General features: G+C 45.0%; 1 protein-coding gene across 4 annotated transcripts; it reads left to right on the forward strand.

Annotated features, from left to right (window-relative positions):
- The first annotated feature begins 10,566 nt into the window (after positions 1-10,566).
- On the forward strand, positions 10,567-18,181 carry TBXT (T-box transcription factor T). Of its 4 annotated transcripts, none has more exons than XM_086744850.1 (8): positions 10,567-10,772; positions 10,891-11,155; positions 12,037-12,171; positions 12,969-13,030; positions 13,117-13,178; positions 14,123-14,299; positions 15,939-16,071; positions 17,914-18,181. In XM_086744850.1, the coding sequence occupies exons 1-8, from the start codon at positions 10,567-10,569 to the stop codon at positions 18,179-18,181; spliced, it is 1,308 nt and encodes a 435-aa protein (XP_086600976.1). The 4 variants fall into 4 exon arrangements, with proteins under 4 accessions (XP_086600976.1, XP_086600977.1, XP_086600978.1 ...); XM_086744851.1 differs by having other exon boundaries at positions 15,942-16,071; XM_086744852.1 differs by having other exon boundaries at positions 14,126-14,299; positions 15,942-16,071.
- Positions 18,182-18,874: the final 693 nt, after the last annotated feature.

The raw sequence follows: 18,874 nt of genomic DNA on the forward strand, positions 1-18,874 counted from the left end.
TGCAAAACAGCTATGAAATGGGCAATTGCCTTTCCCTTCCTGAGGTTTCCATGGGTTTGACCTCTTGAAGGAGATTCTCACCATGACTTCCAGCAATAGAAGGAATTGCTCCAGTGCTATGCACAAAGCTCTTAAGCTACAAGTGGAAGGAAAGATGGTGCCTTTGTATCCACTTTAGGATTTCTACTTGGAAGAACTTGTAACAAAACACTGAAGTAAAAATAATTAGAAATACTTGAGATTTAGTATCAAAGTTTCCCAGTTGAGGCATCTCAAATATATCCATGGAAAACACTCTCCTACCCTGTACCATTCAGTTACTGTTCAGTATTTCTATTCAAATGATGGATTAGTTGGTCTAAAGCTGCTGAAACTTCATTATTAGTTCAATACTAGTTCGAGAAAAGGTGTATACTCTATAAATAATTTGTTTTATGTAGAAGTTCATGTCAGCTTTGTTAACTCTGAGACAATTTGTAGAAAATTTTGTCTTTTTTGAAAAATATTTTTTAAATGTGGAACTTGTTTGAATTATGATTGCAGCTTAATAATTTTTTTTTTTTACAGGGATAGGCAAAAATTATGCCCGCAAATACTTCAAATATGCTGGAGATCACTATTTTCCTCTGAACTTTCTCTGGCTCAGAACATTGGCAGTATTAGGAAAATTAATTTTTACTAAAGTCTGTGGGAAAGACTAAAGGGAAATATTTCGTTCTGTGTGCGTCCTTCAGATGGCTTTTGCAAGGCGCTGTGAAGCATGAAGCCTGGAGAAGGCAGTTATGCCATACCTCTACCTCTCATTGCAGCTGGTTGATATCCGTAAGTCTTCCTGGAGCTGGGATTCTGGGTATCTACCTAGTTGTTTTCTTCTGTCTTCTTGTTTTCTTTTTCTTTAAGCCAAAAAATGTATCAAACCTCTGTGGCTAAATCTAGGCATGTCAATCCAATTCAATAACTTAATTTCTACGATTACTTTATTCAGTGTGATTGAGCCTAATGCAATTAGTTTGGTGAGTAAAGCTGAGAATATGCATACCTCTCTGCATCTGGGGACAAGCGGGAAGTGAGGGTTGTGGGGGCTGAATTATCCTAGTTTTCAAAAGTTCTTGGTTTTGGTAGGAATTGTAGGTATTTAGCACCATTGACTAACAGGTAACTTCTTTATGTGTTTAACTTTAGGCACCCAGACAGGTTGAGTCTTGGGTTGATTTGTTTCTTGAGTTCGGATATAAGTGAGGAGAGAGTGGCATTGTACATCTTGTAAGATGTGAAAGCACGGAGGGAGCGAGCTGCTTTGAGGTTGCATATGAAGGTATGTCTAGGAGGAATAGGATGAAAGCTAAGCGGAGTAAAATGTGTGCAGCATGTGAGTAAGAAGCTTGCACGTGAGTAAGAAGCTTGCAAGTGAGAGACATTTGTCTATAGGAGTGTTTTCCAAGACAAGCAAAGGAAATTTTAGCATGCACAGACATTTGAAAGGGATCTGGATAAAAGTAGACATTTGCTGGACCCTGTGTAGAAATGGTTTTAATCTCTGATACTGTCTCTAGATATTTGGCATGAGACATGGTGATTTTCATTGAAAAGACATGGGACAGCCAAAAGCTTGTAGCCACTCGTGCCTTGCCGAGAGAGCAGCTTCCATAAAATTGAGTGGCTTTAAAGAAAGTGCCATGCTGTCAGCACATCTGTCTCGAGGAAGGGAAGGAAGCGCTGAAGGTGGAGGACTGCTGTTCATTAATTGCATCATATTGAGCTTCCAGGCAGACAAGTACTTGAGACAGCCAAAAGGTGGAGATTTTTAGGTTCCTCCCCCTGCTTTTCCTTCTCCCCCCTTCCCAAAGGAAATGCTTTGCCAAAACCTCCTTGTGCCAACACAAGGGATTTTAAGGAAAAGTCAGGACCAAAGAAAGAATTTTGGAGACTTAGTTAATTCCAATCCTTTATTTTCTGGAAGGAACACTTGTAATGTGTACACTCTATCATGTTACACCTCATCTTCACTGTTATTCAGGGTGCAAATCTGAAAAAATTTAAAAAATATAAACAAATAGGGGCACAAGTCATTACCAAGTCTTGTAAATATAAGAGTTTTCAGCTTCCATTTGTTGCTCTGAGGACAAAAATGGTAAGAATTATTCATACTCCGTTCAGTTTTATTCCTGTATGGGTTACTCATGGAAAAACTTCCTATGCTTTCAACACAATTTTTTCTCAGGTAAATCTATAGAATCTAGCTAGTTTAATAACTTTTTAAGCATAAGAGTTCATTAATAAAATGAGATTGTGGATTTTCTCATTTCTTGATTGATTAGAAATGTGTACCTGACCTTCACTTAATATCGTTTTGCACACTGCGATATTGTATTTCTAGATATAAAATGGGGAGAAAACTTCAGTGCATCACAGCAGCTGCTATTTGAATAGAAATAGATTTCCTATAAGTGTACACAGCTTGATGTGTGAGACAAGACAACTGCTGAAGGTGAAGTCTTGAATTAAATTCTGTTTTTATCAAAGCTGTCAATGTGTTGGGGCTTGAAGTGAAGAGGTTTTTTGTTTGTTTGCTTGTTTTCCTAAAGGAAGGTGCCTTGAAGGTAAAGCAGTTCTTTTTTCTACTGCTCAAATTGACCCCATGCTTGACATCTGGTCAGAAAGAATCAGGACTGAATTCCTGGGGATACATGGCATTCGCCACAATATTCTGGAAGTGAAATGCACCTTAAATTACAGACTTGGTCAATACTGAGATTTCCCCTCTGATTTCTTAAAGAAAATATTTGCAAAGGCAGCGTTAAACATAAATAACAAGCTGTCTAAGGGACAGAATTGGAGGAGGCTTCAGTTAGTGGTGGTTGCGGGTTTTTCACTAGTATAAAACAGCAATTAATTTAACATGGTTGAGATTTGTATTAATTCAACTGGAGACGAGCAACTTGTTTTAAAAAGCTGAAGAAGGCAAGTAAATGCTTGTAACGTGCCTGCAAGATAATTAACGTATTACATTAACAAGGATGCAAGTGGAAAGTCCATGATTGAAAGTAACCTGCCTGCTTAAAGAACCAGAGTTGGCAGCACCAGCAGATTTCAGGTTTGGGAAGTTCTCAGGTATCAGAGTACCTCTGAAAAAACAGAAATGCAATTCAGGTATAAAATGCTTGGCTATTGTTTTTTTTTTCACCCATTTGGGGTGCTGAAGGTGATACTCTGGAATTATGCTACAATCGGGTCAAAAGTTTCCAGTGCTCACTGGGAGAAAATTCCCATAGCATGGTGTGGAACAGCATTAAGGACCAATCACAAAATGCCTCTTGAATTAGGAGCTATCAAAAGTGCTAATGCAGATAGATAGTGTCTCCAAGGCTAGACATTGAAAGTTGTTTTAATTAGCATGAAGAGATGAAAGGTGGATAAGAAAATCCCTTAAATTGGCTTGTAAAAAATACAGCTGTAAGTCTTCATGCTTTGGGGAATAAGTGAGTCAACAGCACCACAAAGACAATGCCTCTCTGAGTGGAAACATTACAAAATAATCTGCATAATCAGGGGTGAAGGATCACATCTTCCTATGTAATGACTAACCACTGTTAGACTGTCAGACTGCACGGATTGCTAGTCCTAGGTCACAGCTGACATTTTCTTAGCAAGGGCAAGAATGATTTTCTGGCCCTGGGAAAGCATCTAAAGTGCAGAGATTTCAAAGGGAGGTGCGGGCGTCCGCAGTGTCTTCTAGGTGTTCCGGGCACTGCCTCCCATGGCACGTGCGCTGGTGGGTATCACACGATGTGGTCCCCATGCATTCATCATCTCTGTTGTATCTGCATGTGGTGCCGACAGCATGGACTGCTAGACAAAGAGATGTGGCTTAAATTGTCTCTTTTTACTATGTGGACTTTTTTTAGAAAACATATCGGAAATGCAGAATGAACCAATATCTGCAGCATGCTGGAATGGAGTGACTAAAATGAGCAGTTTGGTAAAAATGTAAGTCTTCAAAAAGCATCCAGCAGAGAAAATGCACCCTTGTTAGAGAATCAGACCGGGTTTGCATGACCGGAGAACAAAGATTGTCCACTTTTTTTTTGACCAATCAAAATTTCTGTGTAATATTTTCATTATGAAGTAGAGGATCTTACCAAAATGGAGATCCTGAAGAGCTGCCCAAAGTGAGAGAGTGAAGTCAGTGGAGCTCAGACTCGGCCCCCCCTGGTTTCCAGTCTCCTGTGCTGTACGTTACATCAACGTCTTCCCACAGCTAAACTCATTAGATGGCACAAGGCAGAAAAAGGCGGCCGAGACCTAATTAACCTTTGCTGAATTCAACATAGGAAACTGTAGGAAACATTTGTGTTTGTCAGAGCTTGCCGTGTATGTTTAGTGCAGAAAGGCTGCAGTTTGCAAAATATTTTACACTCCTGGTCATGAGAGAGAGGACCACAAGCTGTCTGTGTGTACCAGAAGCTGCTCTCCAGGTCTGAGCCCTGTAGGACAGGAAGAAGCTGGCATTAGCTCACCCCTGTCTGCCTGAGAAGACCAATGGGGAGCTTCTTGGAGCTGTTGCGTCAGTAGTTTCTCTTTTCTCTGCAATTGCTACTTTGCAGTGAATGTTGCCTTGCTTCTTTATCCTTGCCCAGATTTAAAGTCGCTAGCATCACAGTCCTGTTCTTCTGCTCTGTGTGGTCTTCCTACCACCTGCTTTCCTCTGAGCAGATCTGTCCGGGATGGCGCACAGCACAAATGTTGTGTGCCTAATGGAAAAAAAAATTATGGGAAAATATGGTGGTGACTTGATCAGTTTGGAAGTTTTTTGCTTTCTTAAACATAACAATATGAAAATACTTCTATCAGATGTGGAGAAGTCCTTCTTGGTGAAGCAACTGTGGGTAAGGTGAAGGACTGGCTATATAGAGTAGAGGTAGGTCACATACAGCTTGGAAAAAAGACGTCAATTGGGTTCAGAGCAGTACAAGAGAGGAGACAGTGGAGGGGGTTTAAAAAGGGGCTCAGTTGATGTGAAAGTATGCTATCTGTGAGTTCAAATAGTATCTAGATTAAGTTCCAGTCCTTTCCTCTGAGCCAGCTGCATCAACATGATGCAGACAGCATCGGAGTTATGTGAAACTGTTGGTATCAGTCAGTGGAGATGAGCTCAAATGAGGTAAAGAAGAAAACAAGTTTTCTATCAGATAACTTCCTTGCTGATGAGAGGCAGAGACTTTGCTTTCAGTAACCCTTCATTGCTGAAGCTGTCCAAATGCTTTTATTTCACGTGGATGAGGGAGTTACCTAGAGCAAGAAATCAGGAAATTATCTTGGCAGCAAAGGGCTCAGAAGAGGCCATAAGCTTTGAGGCTGCATTCAAGGCAGTTACTAGTTCCAAAACGTTAGATAATCTAGATTTAGGCACAAGTACCCTGTGAATACTAAAAATGTTACTCTTATTTATAAAATATAAAATAATACTCATTAACACAATGTAGTTACCTTTCCAGTGGAGCAGTGAGGAGGCGGAAGAAAAGTGTTAAAATGGTGAAGAAGGAGAGAAAAAAAAAAACAATGGAAAAGAGGCTGTTTGTAGTTGTTTTTTGTTTGTTTTTTTTTTTTAAATCAACCCTGCAATTACAAATTAGGACCTATATCTTTTTTTTTCTAGAGGTGTTAATACTATGTAGCTGTGAAGTACCCAGTTTGTCTTAAGCCTTACAGTAATCTCCATGAAATGTTCAAAGGAGAGGGAGAGGAGAAACCATGGATTCCCGGCTGCCTTAAATCTTTTATTGATATTAAAAGAACTGCAAAAGGAACACGGCCTATTTGATTCTTAGCTCTGCATACTTTTGCTCAGGGCAAAGACTAATATTCCCAAGAAAAAGCATGTTGTTTTGGTTACTAACAGTAATGTCGGAAAATCTGAGAACTTCTGTATTTGAGACTTGAACAGTAACTTTTTAACTTACCCTGACGTATCTCAGCAAGAAGAGTCACATCTATGTTAGTGCCCTTCGGGAACTGTGTGAGTTGAAGTAGAGGAAAAGGGGGTGTTTGTGGTGGAGTCTCCTGCTAGGGTGTTTGTGATGAGGCGAGGACTTTCTGTCATCAGACTCCTACGGTCCCTATTTGAAGCAAAATACATCTTTGGGGGGTGTGTGTGTTGGGGACAGGAGTTGTTTTGTTGTTGTTTTGGGTTTTGTTTGGTTGCTTTTTAAAGATTATCCTTTAGTCCAGCATAAAGTAGTAAACAGAGTCTATGGTGCTACTACTTTTTGCAGCTGCAGCGCTCCATTGTGCCTGTCCCTCTTTGCAGTTTTTAAAGAAATGTCCTGTTAAGAGTGGTGGATGGCTCTTAGTGGTGTCATCGACTTCTTCCCACCAGCTTGCTCAGCATAACTCGGTTTAAATAGCTCCAGTCTTTTGAGCAATATCATTAAGATATTGAAAAGGATATTCTACCTCACAATTTTGAGTTTGGGTCAAAAGTACTCTCCTCTCAAGTTGGCTGATTTCCTCCATCTTTGAGCCAGACTCTTCCTTAAGGATTTTGATGGGAGCTTCAGTTTGTTTTGTTGTTTTTCCCCAGTTGGTGCTGTCTAGTGCAGCAGGCGCTGAAGCCGTTGGAAGTTGGATCATTGACTTTCATGAGGGAAACCTCAGGATCTGAGCGTTTGAGATGGAGAGGGTGCTTAGCAGTACTCAAGCAAAGATCTGACTAAATCAACGGGAGTTTTGCCACCTTCAGAAAATGCAGGATGGCACTCTGCCTTCGCCTTGCCCTCCCAAATGCTGAACGGGGAAAGCAAAACAAATAAAAATCAACATGTTGTGCTCCGTGCAGAGTACTTGAAAAGCAAATGTGTTTTGTTTTTGGTTTTGTGTTTTTTTTTTAATGTGTATGCATTAAAACGTTTGGAAAAAAAAAAATCAGTCCTATTTCTTAAATACTAAAAGTAGAGAACTCAAAACGTACTTATTCCAGAGGCTTAACGTTCACAATGTATGGACTTAAGATGGAAAAAACGACTGTTTTCACAAGTTGTCGTTTCCTCTATAGGCATGTGCTAGTACCTTGGGGTTACAAAATGGTGAGTTCTTATAAAGCGCTCCCCCAGAACGACGCTTAGGCTTTTTCTTGCTTTAACTTTCTGTATAAGGAAAAAGATTAAGCAAAATCCAGAAGCTTTTGAAGAAAATGGCATTTGCATCCTCAATCAGTGCCTCAGCAGCAGCATCAGTAAGGCTTTCCTCCCCAGTGCCCAAGGAAAGGCAGCTGACAAGTTGGACTTCGGGATAGCATCTTTGTTGCGTATATGTTATATTAAATGTATTCATTTTTCGTAATGGGGCGGGGGGTAGGTGGTGGGAAGGTAGGTGCTTATTCTTCAGGGGTGGGACCTTTGGAAGGTGGATTTCGTGAGTGTGTCCCCCGAACTGCAAGTTGAAAGATAATTAAGCGAACACCTCCGGTACCTCCCCGCGCTCCAGTTCTCGCCCGGCATCCCCGGTACCACAGCCGGTACCCGGGAGCTGCGGGGGCGGGCACCGGCCGGTTCCCGTTGCGGGGCGGGGGGCGTCTGGGGGTTTGCGGGGTCTCGGGAAATAAGGTGGGGAACGGTGGAGGGGTCTTGGGAACCTGAGCTAACGGCTGGAGACGGCCACTCGCCCCGTGCGAGAGGGCGAGTATTGCTACGAATCGGGAATCTTTATAGCTGCCCGGCCGGAGGAAGTTTTTTGGCTGTAAACTGTCATGCACTGCAGCCCGCGGTGAAAAGGCTGTGAGAGTGGGGAGTCCTCTCTCCTGAGAACCAAGGTGCAATTAAGATCAGAAAGAGGGAGAAGGGAATAAAATAGGGACGGCAGGAATCCAAGCCGAGGAAAAACGTTACGGGTTGGGTTGTTTGGTTTGGAGTTTTGTTTTGTTTTGTTTTCTTTTGTTTTTTCCCATTTTAAAGTTCACGTAAAACTTCTGGGAACTTTTTTTTTCATGGTCATTTAAAAATTTAAAGCTGAACAGGCTTCTTTTTCTGAAAGACCAACTCAATTTGAATGCGTACGTGATTTTTCTGGGATGAGCGGCGCTGTCATCTGCAAAGCATTAAGTAAATCGTGAAATACATTAAAAAAAATTAAATTCAATTTCAACTCTCCCTCCTTTGCCTAAGGACAGCGATCAGTGCAAAAAAGCAGTAACCGTAGGGATGTGTCGGCTGCCAAAGAGGCTGAGGTTGCTTCCCATTCCTTGTGTGCGTATATATATATATTTATATATATTTTTATATTTATAAAAATGAGCTCGCCCTTTGAAGCACCCACCCGGAAGGATTAGGACAGCTTTTTAGAGCTCGGATCGCCTAACTACGCATTTAGATCGGCTCTATTAATTTTATTTCTTCATTTTTCGGGACCGCTCATTTTCCAGCGAAACGGCCCCGTCGCTTTGTTTGTTCGAAGTGGAGCACCTTAAGCGAAATAAATACCTAGTGGTGAAAAGACCACCTCAGGGTACGTATAGCAGCGACCACCTCTCGGTTTAGTAAAAGCTTCACCCGTGATTTTTTTTTTTTTGCAAACGCTGCTTTCCCCTTCCGAAGAGGACAAAAAGCGGGCGGCAGATGCTCAGGCAGAAAGAGCTTCAAGAAACTTTACCGCGGGAATTAATTTGAGGGGACAACGCTTTTTCGCGTGTTTCTGGACGGTGGCTGAGGAGAGCCGGCGTGGGGAATTTAACACGTCAGGTTGAAGGGGAAAAAAAACCAAACCAAACCGCTCTGCGGAGCTGAGTAAGTCAATGATGTACGAGCCCGATGGTGCTGCGTAATGAAAATCCGACCGTCAGTCGCAGCTCCTAAACCAAAAAGAAACCGAAAATAAAAGCGGAAAAGCCTTATTTGAAGTTGGGTGAGGGCAGACACGCTCGGGCTGCTGCTCCGCGGCAGGGGAGCAGGCATGGGGTGCAGGGATGCAGGCAGGGATGGGGAGCAGGGATGTGGTGCAGGGAAGGGGTGGAGGTGGGGAATGCAGGCAGGGATGCAGGGTTGGGGTGCAGGCGGGGTGCCTGCCCGCAGGCAGAGCCGCTGCCCGCGCTGACCCACCGTCTGCACCCTGTCAGCGGGACCCTCTCAGCCCGCCTTCCCCTAAAAATCTGAAAAATCCCGGCAGCGACGATGCGCGGCGTTTGGAGAAAGAGAGGAGATGCCCGATTTAAAAGAAGCCCTTATTTTTACACCGCGCCGCTTCTTCCCCCCTCTCCCTTGCCCCCGTTTAAAGAACTTGTTATTGTTTAAAGAGACCCCATTGAACTATTTCCTGCTCATTGTCACCTCTCTCCCCCTCGCCCCCTGTTCCAGGGATTCTCACGGAAAGGTAATAAACTGTTTCCCTCACACCACAGACCGCCGCAGCCCCGCAGAATCCCAAACCCTCGAAACAGCCCCCTCGCCCCGTCCCGAAAGCTCTAAAAGAAGCTCGGCCGGTGGCAAAGCTTCACCCGTGGGGCTCAGGCTCCGCTCTTGCCCGCAGAAACTCGCGGGGAGGCGGGGGGGCTTTATTTGTTGTACGAGAGGAAGGCGTCAGCTGTCGGTCTGGTTTTTTTTTTAGGAGTATGGTTTTATTTCGGCGAAATTATTTATTTTTGCAGGCTTAAAAAAAAAAAGTAAATTAGGGGAATGTTCGAAACTGACGTGGTCGAGCATCAGTACCGCTGGGGGGGGGGGGGGAGCTCCGCGCCTTTTCCCACGGGTGGGCTCTCGCGACCCCTCAAAGATGGGGGAGACGTTGGGGAGCGGGGGGGTACCCTCCCTGCATCGACTTTCTGGCCAGCAGCTCTACGGGGCGGGTTCAGGGTTTTTATTTTTTTCTTCTTTTTGGGGGGGTCGGCATTTCCCAGCAAGGGCTGGCTTGGCCAACAGCAGCCCTCGCCGCAGCCGGACCTCCGCGACCCAAGGGAGCGCGGGGGGGGGGGGAGGAGGCTGGCGAGAAGGGCTTCCCGTTTTTTGGGGGGATGTTTTTTGTTTGTTTGTTTGTTTTTTTTTCCCCGAAATCTGAAGCCGCGGCCAGGGCTGGCTGCGCCTTGCGGGGCGGTTGCCGAGATGGGCCATTTCCTCCGCGGCCGCCGGAGCCCCGGCCCCGGCGGCTTTGATAGAGGTGCAAACATTTGGGGGCAGATTTACATAAAATAGCCGCGTTTAATCCCGCGGGCTGCAATTAACATCACAGGCTTTCCCCCCTCCCCGGGCGGCGTTGTGATATGGCCGCGGGCAGCCAATGGGAAAAGCCGGGCCGGGCAGATCAAAGCGGCTGTCGACCAATCAGCGGGGAGCCTTCTTCCATCCCCCCTCCCTCTGCCGGCGGGGTGATGTCACCGGCGGGGGGGTGGGCGCGGAATGTTTATGACGGGGTATAACAGCGGCCCCTTCCTCGCTGCCCGCTCGCTGAGGGCGGCGGAGGTCAAGGGGAGCAGGAGGGGTCCGCGGGTGCGGTGCGGTGCGGTGCGGTGCGGTGCGGTGCGGTGCGGTGCGGTGCGGTGCGGTGCGGTGCGGTGCGGTGCGGTGCGGGTCCGGGGGTGCGGGGATGAGCTCTCCGGGGGCGGAGGGGGCGGGCAGGCCGGCGCCGTGCCGGGTGGAGCACCTGCTGAGCGCCGTGGAGAGCGAGCTGCAGGCGGGCAGCGAGAAGGGAGACCCCACGGAGCGGGAGCTGCGGGTGGCGCTGGAGGATGGGGACCTGTGGCTGCGCTTCAAGGAGCTCACCAACGAGATGATCGTCACCAAAAACGGCAGGTAAGGGGGGGGGGGGGGGCAGCGAGGGGGAGAAGGGGATCGAGGTGGTGGTTGGGGGGTTGCCCCCCCCGCCGTGCCTCGCGCCGTCGTGTCGTCCTCCCCCCCCCCCCCCCCGCAGGAGGATGTTCCCGGTGCTGAAGGTGAGCGTGTCCGGGCTGGACCCCAACGCCATGTACTCCTTCCTGCTGGATTTCGCGGCGGCCGACGGGCACCGCTGGAAATACGTGAACGGGGAGTGGGTGCCGGGGGGGAAACCGGAGCCGCAGGCCCCCAGCTGCGTCTACATCCACCCGGACTCGCCCAACTTCGGCGCCCACTGGATGAAGGCTCCGGTCTCCTTCAGCAAAGTCAAACTCACCAACAAGCTCAACGGCGGCGGGCAGGTACGGACCGGGACCGGGACCAGCACCGGGACCCGACCCACCCGTCCCGTCCCTACGGGGTGGCTGGGCCAGACCCTCGCCCCCTCCTCAGCGCTCGTCTGTATGCCGCTGGTGCCAAACGTGTCGGGGTGGGGTGGGCCGCGCTTTCCTCCTCTTCTTACCCCCCACTCCCCAAACTTTATACTTTCAGCAGAGCTGGTCTTTCTGTCGAGGCTGGGGAGCTTGCTGTTTTGACTTTCTTTTTCTTTTTAAAATGCCTTTCTTAATATCCAAGGATGCTACTGATGTAGCAGATGTGTCTTTCTGGCTATTTGTCATAGAATGTTTTGGGTTGGAAGGGACCTTTAAAGGTCATCCAGTCCAACCCCCCTGCAAGGAGCAGGGACATCTCCAACCTGATCAGGTTGCTCAGAGCCTCATCCAGCCTGGCCTTGAATGTTTCCAGGGATGGGGCATCCACCACTTCTCTGGGCAACCTGTTCCAGTGCTCTGCCACCCTCACTGTAAAAAACTTTTCCTGATGTCTGATCTGAATCTCCCTCCCTCTGTTTTAAAACCGTTACCCTCATCCTATCACAACAGGCCACACTCAAGAGTTTCTCCCCATCTTCCCTGTTGTTGCCAATGTGTTTGTTGGCTGTGCGAGCTGCCCTGTCAAGTGACAGGAATAACTGGGCAAAAAGTTGGGGTGCCTGACTGCAGTGCTCTTTTTCTTTTCTTACAGCTTTGGTTCTGGGGTTTATTCGTACCTCTTGCCTCTTTCCCCTCTGCTGGAAAGAGGGCTCAGTGGTTACTAGAAAACCTGAGCACTCTCTACGCTCGCCGGCACCTGCCGCTGCTCACTCTGTCACCGCTCACCGGCCCTGTCCCTTTGCTCACAGATCATGCTGAACTCTCTGCACAAGTACGAGCCAAGGATTCACATCGTGCGAGTAGGTGGCCCTCAGCGGATGATCACCAGCCATTCTTTCCCTGAGACCCAGTTTATAGCCGTGACAGCCTACCAGAACGAGGAGGTAGGCGCAGCGGGGTACCTCTTGGTACCTGTGTCGCTCCAAGTGGCAAAGTGTGTGTGACGGGGTGAAAGAATGGATCTCGTTTCATGTTTTTCAGTTCTTTCTGTACTTGGTTTGAAGGTAAACATAAACATGAAATTGCTCTATGTAAAAGCCCTATAAATGTGTAACGGCAGAGCTCTGATCGCTGTCTGTCTCAATATATACTGCAAATCTGTTGCAGGAGAGTAATTCTTAAAAGATTCTGTGGGGCAAACAAGCATGGTAAGAAACAATTGTCACTTTCAGCTGCAGGGTGATGTAACTTGATGTGCCATTTTCAAAACTGGTATTTCTCTGTCAGCCAAAATGCACGTCTGTGTTTAATGAACTGTAGGTTACCCATCTCTTTGAGGGTTTTTTTTTTGGGGGGGGGGGGGGTGTTTTTGGTTTTTTGTTGTTTTTTGTTTTCTTAATGCTCATTCTGCACTGGCTTGAAACATGAAAATTCTTATAACTCTTTAGTGCATTGCCTTTCTTAGCTGTTTCCTTAGCTGATCAATAAACCCAGGCAATTCAGTCTCTTAGAATTTGGCAGGAGGACTAATTCCTAGCCCTCTGCTAATACTTCAGACCTTTGGGGCAATTTAATTGATGTCCATAGGCTGATATTATGGGCCTGATCTTATTTCTTAAAAAAAAAAAATAATAATCTGTGATTTTGCTAACCTCAATGGATAGTCCTAATTCAGATTCTAATATCTGTGTGATAATGAATGGTGATACTTGTGAATAAAGATATTTGTCATTCTTTTTAGATCACAGCTTTGAAAATTAAATACAATCCATTCGCAAAGGCTTTTCTTGATGCAAAAGAAAGGTGAGAGCTCTTAATTCTGAAGCGTGGATTTCTTAGAGATTTGTAAGATCGTATTGTTAACTAATACAGCACGGTTTCTTTTACAGAAGCGATCACAAAGACATGATGGAGGAAGTGGGAGACAACCAGCAGTCTGGGTATTCGCAGCGTACGTTTCCTTTCACTCTGTGTCATGAACGTAACTTCGATTTCTTCCATCTCGTCTGTTGAGTTAAGCAAAACTTTGAGAGCAGTGTTTGCTGGCTGGCTCATTAGTTCATAGGGAGAATAATAGTACCAGTCCTTGCATGATTGGGGTCCGTGCAGGTTTATGATTGCATAAATGTTATGGTCTCTGTTTGTGAGTGGTTAAGACTTCTGTATTGCATTCAAAATCCTTTAATAGAATCTTGCAGTTACCTTCATGTCCAAAAGCTGCCTTTGTATACAAGGACAGCAATATTCATATGGACATAGAGACAAAAGTTTATTTCAAAATACAGCAGAAAATTATTGAAATGGTACTTATGTTTTAAGTACTTTAGGAAAATTAGGAACATTTGCTTAAAAAGTTTTTTTCAGATGAGTAAAAGGCATTAGTGTTTTAATGATTTCTGGTTTAACAGATTATTGCCCAAAAATGTCTGCAGCTTATAAAGGGGGGAAGCTGAGCTGCAGTAAGAATTATTTTGTTTCAGTGAGAGTACTTAGACTGCTAAGAAGAACTCTTAAAAACTGAAACCTCAGAGCATAGCTACAAATTGAGACCCCCGAAGAGCAATTTAAAACTGAATGTTACACTAGGAATTACTGAGCACACGCTATCGATGGAAAGGAGAGTTTAAGCATTTCAGTGATGGTAATGAAATGGTAACTTACTTACAAAATAATGTTAGCTAGACACAGGACTTTCTTGAAGCTGTTGCCTAATTTTCTTTCATGAGATCGTTTAAGGAAGCTGTAAAGGTCCAGATCTTTCCATCGTGTTGAAACTGTTTCCTTTTCCAAGCGTGCGTTTCCTCGCTGACTGATTCTGTATCTCGTTGCTGTGATTCTTTCCCCTGCCTGGCCACAGTACGTACTGGTCTTAGAAAACCTCTTCCTTCCCCACAGTAGGGAGCTGGCTCATTCCCGGGACTGGGACTCTGTGCCCACCTGCCAATCCTCATCCTCAGTTCGGAGCCCCCCTCTCGCTCTCCCCCGCTCACGGCTGTGAAAGGTACTCATCGCTGAGGAACCACCGTCCTGCCCCCTACCCCAACCCCTACACCCATAGAAACAACTCGTCAAGTAAGTCTGATGTTGCAGCTCTGTTTCAAAAAAAAAAAAAAAAAAATTATGGGAAATGAGCCAGGGGATGCGAGCTCTGAGCGGTGGGCACCTCGAGCTGTGCCACGGAAATGGAGGTCGCTGTCTTGCGCGGTTTGGGCAGAGGGCTTGGAGCCAGCTGTTGCAAAGAAATAAGGACGATGAGTACGTGTCCCCAGTCTCTTTACGATGGAAAAACTGAGCGTGTGTGGGACTGGCTCCTGCTAATTGTTTCGATTATAATGTGTAGGCTTTGTCCTGTGCTCTTGAATTCTTGTAATCGGTGAGCTCAAACTTATTTTGACTTTTTAAAGTTAAGTTTGAAAGCGAGGATTTTACTCATTAGTGGCAGGTGATGCAAGGAACTGAAGAAGTGTATGTCTGGGTCTGTTAGTGTCACTCATTATTAACTCATAATAATTCAGGGCCTGGTTCTGTCAGTTTTACTTGCCTGTTGCTGGAGTTATCAGCAGTGCGTTAAGGTTGTTCTCAATGAGTATGTCACATCTGGATACGCAGAAACAATATAGATCTGAGTAAGCTGTAGAGCTGTTTAAAAGTTGTGCTCAGAAACAGCCAAATAGCTTAAGGCTTGGGGTCTTAAGCCATAGGTACTTAAGGGAGAGGAGAGAAGGGCAGTTTTAACAGTGATTTTAAAATTTTTAAATTTTTCTTTCTTCTGGCAGAGGCCTGTTAACAATTTTTGCCCTTCAACCTCTATGGATATTGATGGTTCTCATTTAAAAAGAATATTTAATATTTTGAATCATGAAGTGGTACACAGGCTTCTAGATGCAGCCTGACCAATCTTGTATGTAGTTTTGTAGTTCATTTTAAAGTGGAAAACTGGCTTTCTGTGGGCTTTCCTTGCATCTTGGAAATCTTGTGCAAGTTTTGTGACTTGACGCAGAATAAAAAAACAAAACTTGTTCCCTGGTCCCCAGCAAGGAACTTCTTATCCTTTCCTTAACCAGCTGCCACAGAAACTTCTTTTTTGCTATGGATGGCTGTATTGGATTCCTCTTGTAGCTTCCTCTGCCATGTTGGCCAGCCAGTTGTGGGCACAAGCTGAGTCGTTTAAGCTACAGTCCAGTCACTCCTGATGGTGCCCAAGGAAGACTTCAGAGCCCATGGTGGCATTCTCGGCTCAAAACTGGGATGTGTCATCCGGTGATATGGTTGTTATCCACGGCTCCCAGACTGTCACTGCCAATGTAGATGATGGAGACAAAGGAGGTGCCCTGGAAGAGTGGTTGGGATAGTGTCAGTAAGGAGCCCTCCTGTTCCCACTGACAGAATAAGGAAGCAGGGGCTGAATTAGCAGGTGGTTTGAAGACAGCTTTTTGACCGTAGGTCCTTTGTAGAAATAAGACTTTGCAGTTACAAGTTGAGAAAAACAACACATTAGCAGGACCATGCCCATATAAACATGACACAACTGGTAGCTGACTTCATTTTCCTGTGTGTGTGTGAATTTTGGGGTTTTGATTTTTTGAATTTTTTTTTTCTTTTTCTGCAAGGCAGTAGTGAGGAGGGTAGTTTAACTTATACATTACATTTGAATACAAGATTTTTATTTGGTCTGATTCTAGTGTGTTTAAGTGCTTGCTTGTTTTCTCAGCAGCCTATGCCGATAACTCCTCTGCCTGCCTTTCCATGCTGCAGTCCCATGACAACTGGTCTTCTCTAGGAGTTCCCGCACACATGACGATGCTGCCCATGAGTCATAGCACTGGCACAGCTACTAGCTCCAGGTAGGAGTCCATTCCTCAGCAGCCCTCAAACTGGTGTATTGATACTTTCTAGGAAGAGAAGGCTGAAAAGGGATGTAAAGCAAATTAGAGATCCTTATGGCCATGTGCGATTTGTTGGCTATCTGGGTTTGGGGGGGCACTGAGATGGACTATTTACAATGAAAAGATTGAAGAAACAGATAACAACTATATTTTTTTTAAGTCTTGGTTCTGGAAATGTAGATACTTCTGACAGCAGTATTTGACAGATGAAGGATTTTAAATCACTTGGACGAATATCTACTGAATTTGAGGATGCTCTTTTAAGCTTCATCTCCATTTTGCTTTTAAGCAGAATGGTGTTTAAAAAGTTCATGTCTGATCTGTTTCACTCTAGCTGGTCACTGCTTTCCTATCCATCTCCACAAACCCTTGTTCTGCTACAGTGAACCACACTGTGGAGATGGAGGAAGCGGTTGGGGGAGTAATTCTTTACCTGAGCATTGTCGCAGAAGCCAGCGGGATTATACGCTTAGTGAAAACCTTTGCCACTTTGTAATCATATAAATGTATCTGTTCTCCTCTTCGTACTTCTTATCTTAATTAAACTTCTGGATCCTTTAGCATAGATTTAGTTTACAGTCAGTCTCTTGGAGCTCTTGCAAATTCAAAGAAATACAGATAAGGTGGTAAAATCTTTGCTATTAACCACAGAGGGGTGAGGTTTGGCCATAGTTCTTGGCAATTCAGATCTATCGCTCTGTTTGTGGAAGGCATTTTTATATGAACCATACACATAGACACTTAGCTATTAATCAGACTATGTACCCAGTATGAAGTAGCTGAATTACTGAATGTATGTTTAGTCCTGAATGTAAGTCAATGAAGTAAGCAGGTCCTCCTAGCACTTCTCTTCCATGTCTGGCCCCCAGGATGCATATTTGGAAAGTTGCAAAGTCCACTGAGTTTCAGTTGCTGCACTAAGAGTTGTCCAGTAGAAAAAAAAAAAACAACCCAGTGGAACTGTGGGACCTCAAGGAAGGCATTTCTGCCACCCCTCTTGTCTAAGCCCCTATTTGTAAAGTAAGAAGAATATTTATCTTTTGTTGCTAAACTGCTTGGGTAGAGAGCACTGTGTAGTATTACACAGCAGGACTGAACTTTTTCTCATAGTGTTTCTCTTGAATCAGCTTGTTTCTTTTAATTCATAAGTGTATTCACACATATATGTGTGTGTATACATATCCAGAGGAAAGACAGTGTGGAAGTGGTAGTGTCCTGACAAGGCTTTTTTTTTTTTCCTTTTAAGCAGCCTTTTCTGTAGTATCTATGCCATCTCCAGCCATTGATCTAGCTCTTCCCCTTCTAACATGAGATGACGAACAAGGAGGGCTGCATTGCTGTCTGGAGGCATCTGTCCCTCTCTGGCTGGAGAGACACTCAAGGGGGTTAAGGGCTTTGACAGACTCATGGGCATGGATTCAAACCTGGTTGGGTCCATGTTGCTGTGTCCAGCTACCTCTGGGGCAAGGGTACGGCGTGCCTTAGGAGTCAGCTCTCAAACATCTGCATTTTTCAGGCCAGCCTGTTCATTCCTCAGTTTGGCTTAAAATTTGTTAGTTTACCTAGTGCTGGAACCTGCTGTTGAGAAAACAGGGAGGTTAGATTTATTGGTGAGGTGCCATGAACATGACCTCCTGCCTGGGGGTCTTTCCTACCTCGTAGTGGCTGGGAGCTTCTTAAGGAAATTTGCTGTCTCCAGTAAATGAACCCGGCTTGGGAGCTGTGTTGTGACCTGAGGAACTGCTGGCAGGCACCAGAGTCACTAATAACCTCTTCTATTTATCACTTTTCCTCTTTCAGTCAGTATCCTAACTTATGGTCTGTGAGTAACAGCACCATCACACCGGTGTCTCAGTCGAGCGGGATGTCCAGCGGCCTGAGCTCCCAGTTCTTACGTGGCTCTCCAGCGCACTACACTGCCCTTCCGCACCCGGTCACTGCCACCTCCTCCGCATCCCCCCTGTACGACGGCGGGGCACCCACGGACCTGCCCGACAGCCAGTACGACGCCTCTGCACATGCCAGGCTGGCATCCACGTGGACGCCTGTCACCCCACCTTCCATGTAAACCCAGACCCTTTCCTATAAGACAGACGTTTTAGCTACTGAACTACTTTAAATGCTTAATCCTCAAAGAAGAGAAAAAGAAGACGTGAAGTAAATTACAGACAAAGCATCTGCACTGCTTTGCATAGAGCATCTACATCATACCTCTTATAACAAACAGTGCGTCAAGAACTTTGTGTAGAGTTTACAAACCTGGTGAGAGTGCAATTCTGAGAGCAGATTCACTGCTTTTAATCTTTTCTTTTCTTTTTTTTTTTTTTTTCTTTTTAAGTTTGATAGACCTAAGTTTTAAGATTTCTTTACTTAGATTCCAAAATTCTCAGTGTTCTGATAGATTTGGACCTGAAGTTTGGCATCGTTCTTATCTGGACAACTTTCTTGAGTAAGTTACTTCTTATTGTTTTTCAGTTAATTTTTATATGGCAAACTTTTAGCTATAGTCATGAGAAGAGTTTTATTAACCATCTAGTTAGAAGCATTTTGAAATATGCACAAATGTAGCTGAGGAGTGAATTCTTTCGGAAAATCACGTGCACTAACACGTATTTGCCTCACAAATACGTTGTTCTTAACTGTATGCTTATTTCCTTGCTGCTGAATTAATGTTGAGACAATCTGCAAGAACTATATTCTTCCTAATAAACACAGTATTAATGTTTGGTCTAAGTTGTTTTAGCCAAAAGATGCCTTTCAG

This window comes from Chlamydotis macqueenii, chromosome 3 (assembly GCF_036417535.1).
Source record: "Chlamydotis macqueenii isolate bChlMac1 chromosome 3, bChlMac1.mat, whole genome shotgun sequence".
Lineage (NCBI taxonomy): Eukaryota > Metazoa > Chordata > Aves > Otidiformes > Otididae > Chlamydotis > Chlamydotis macqueenii.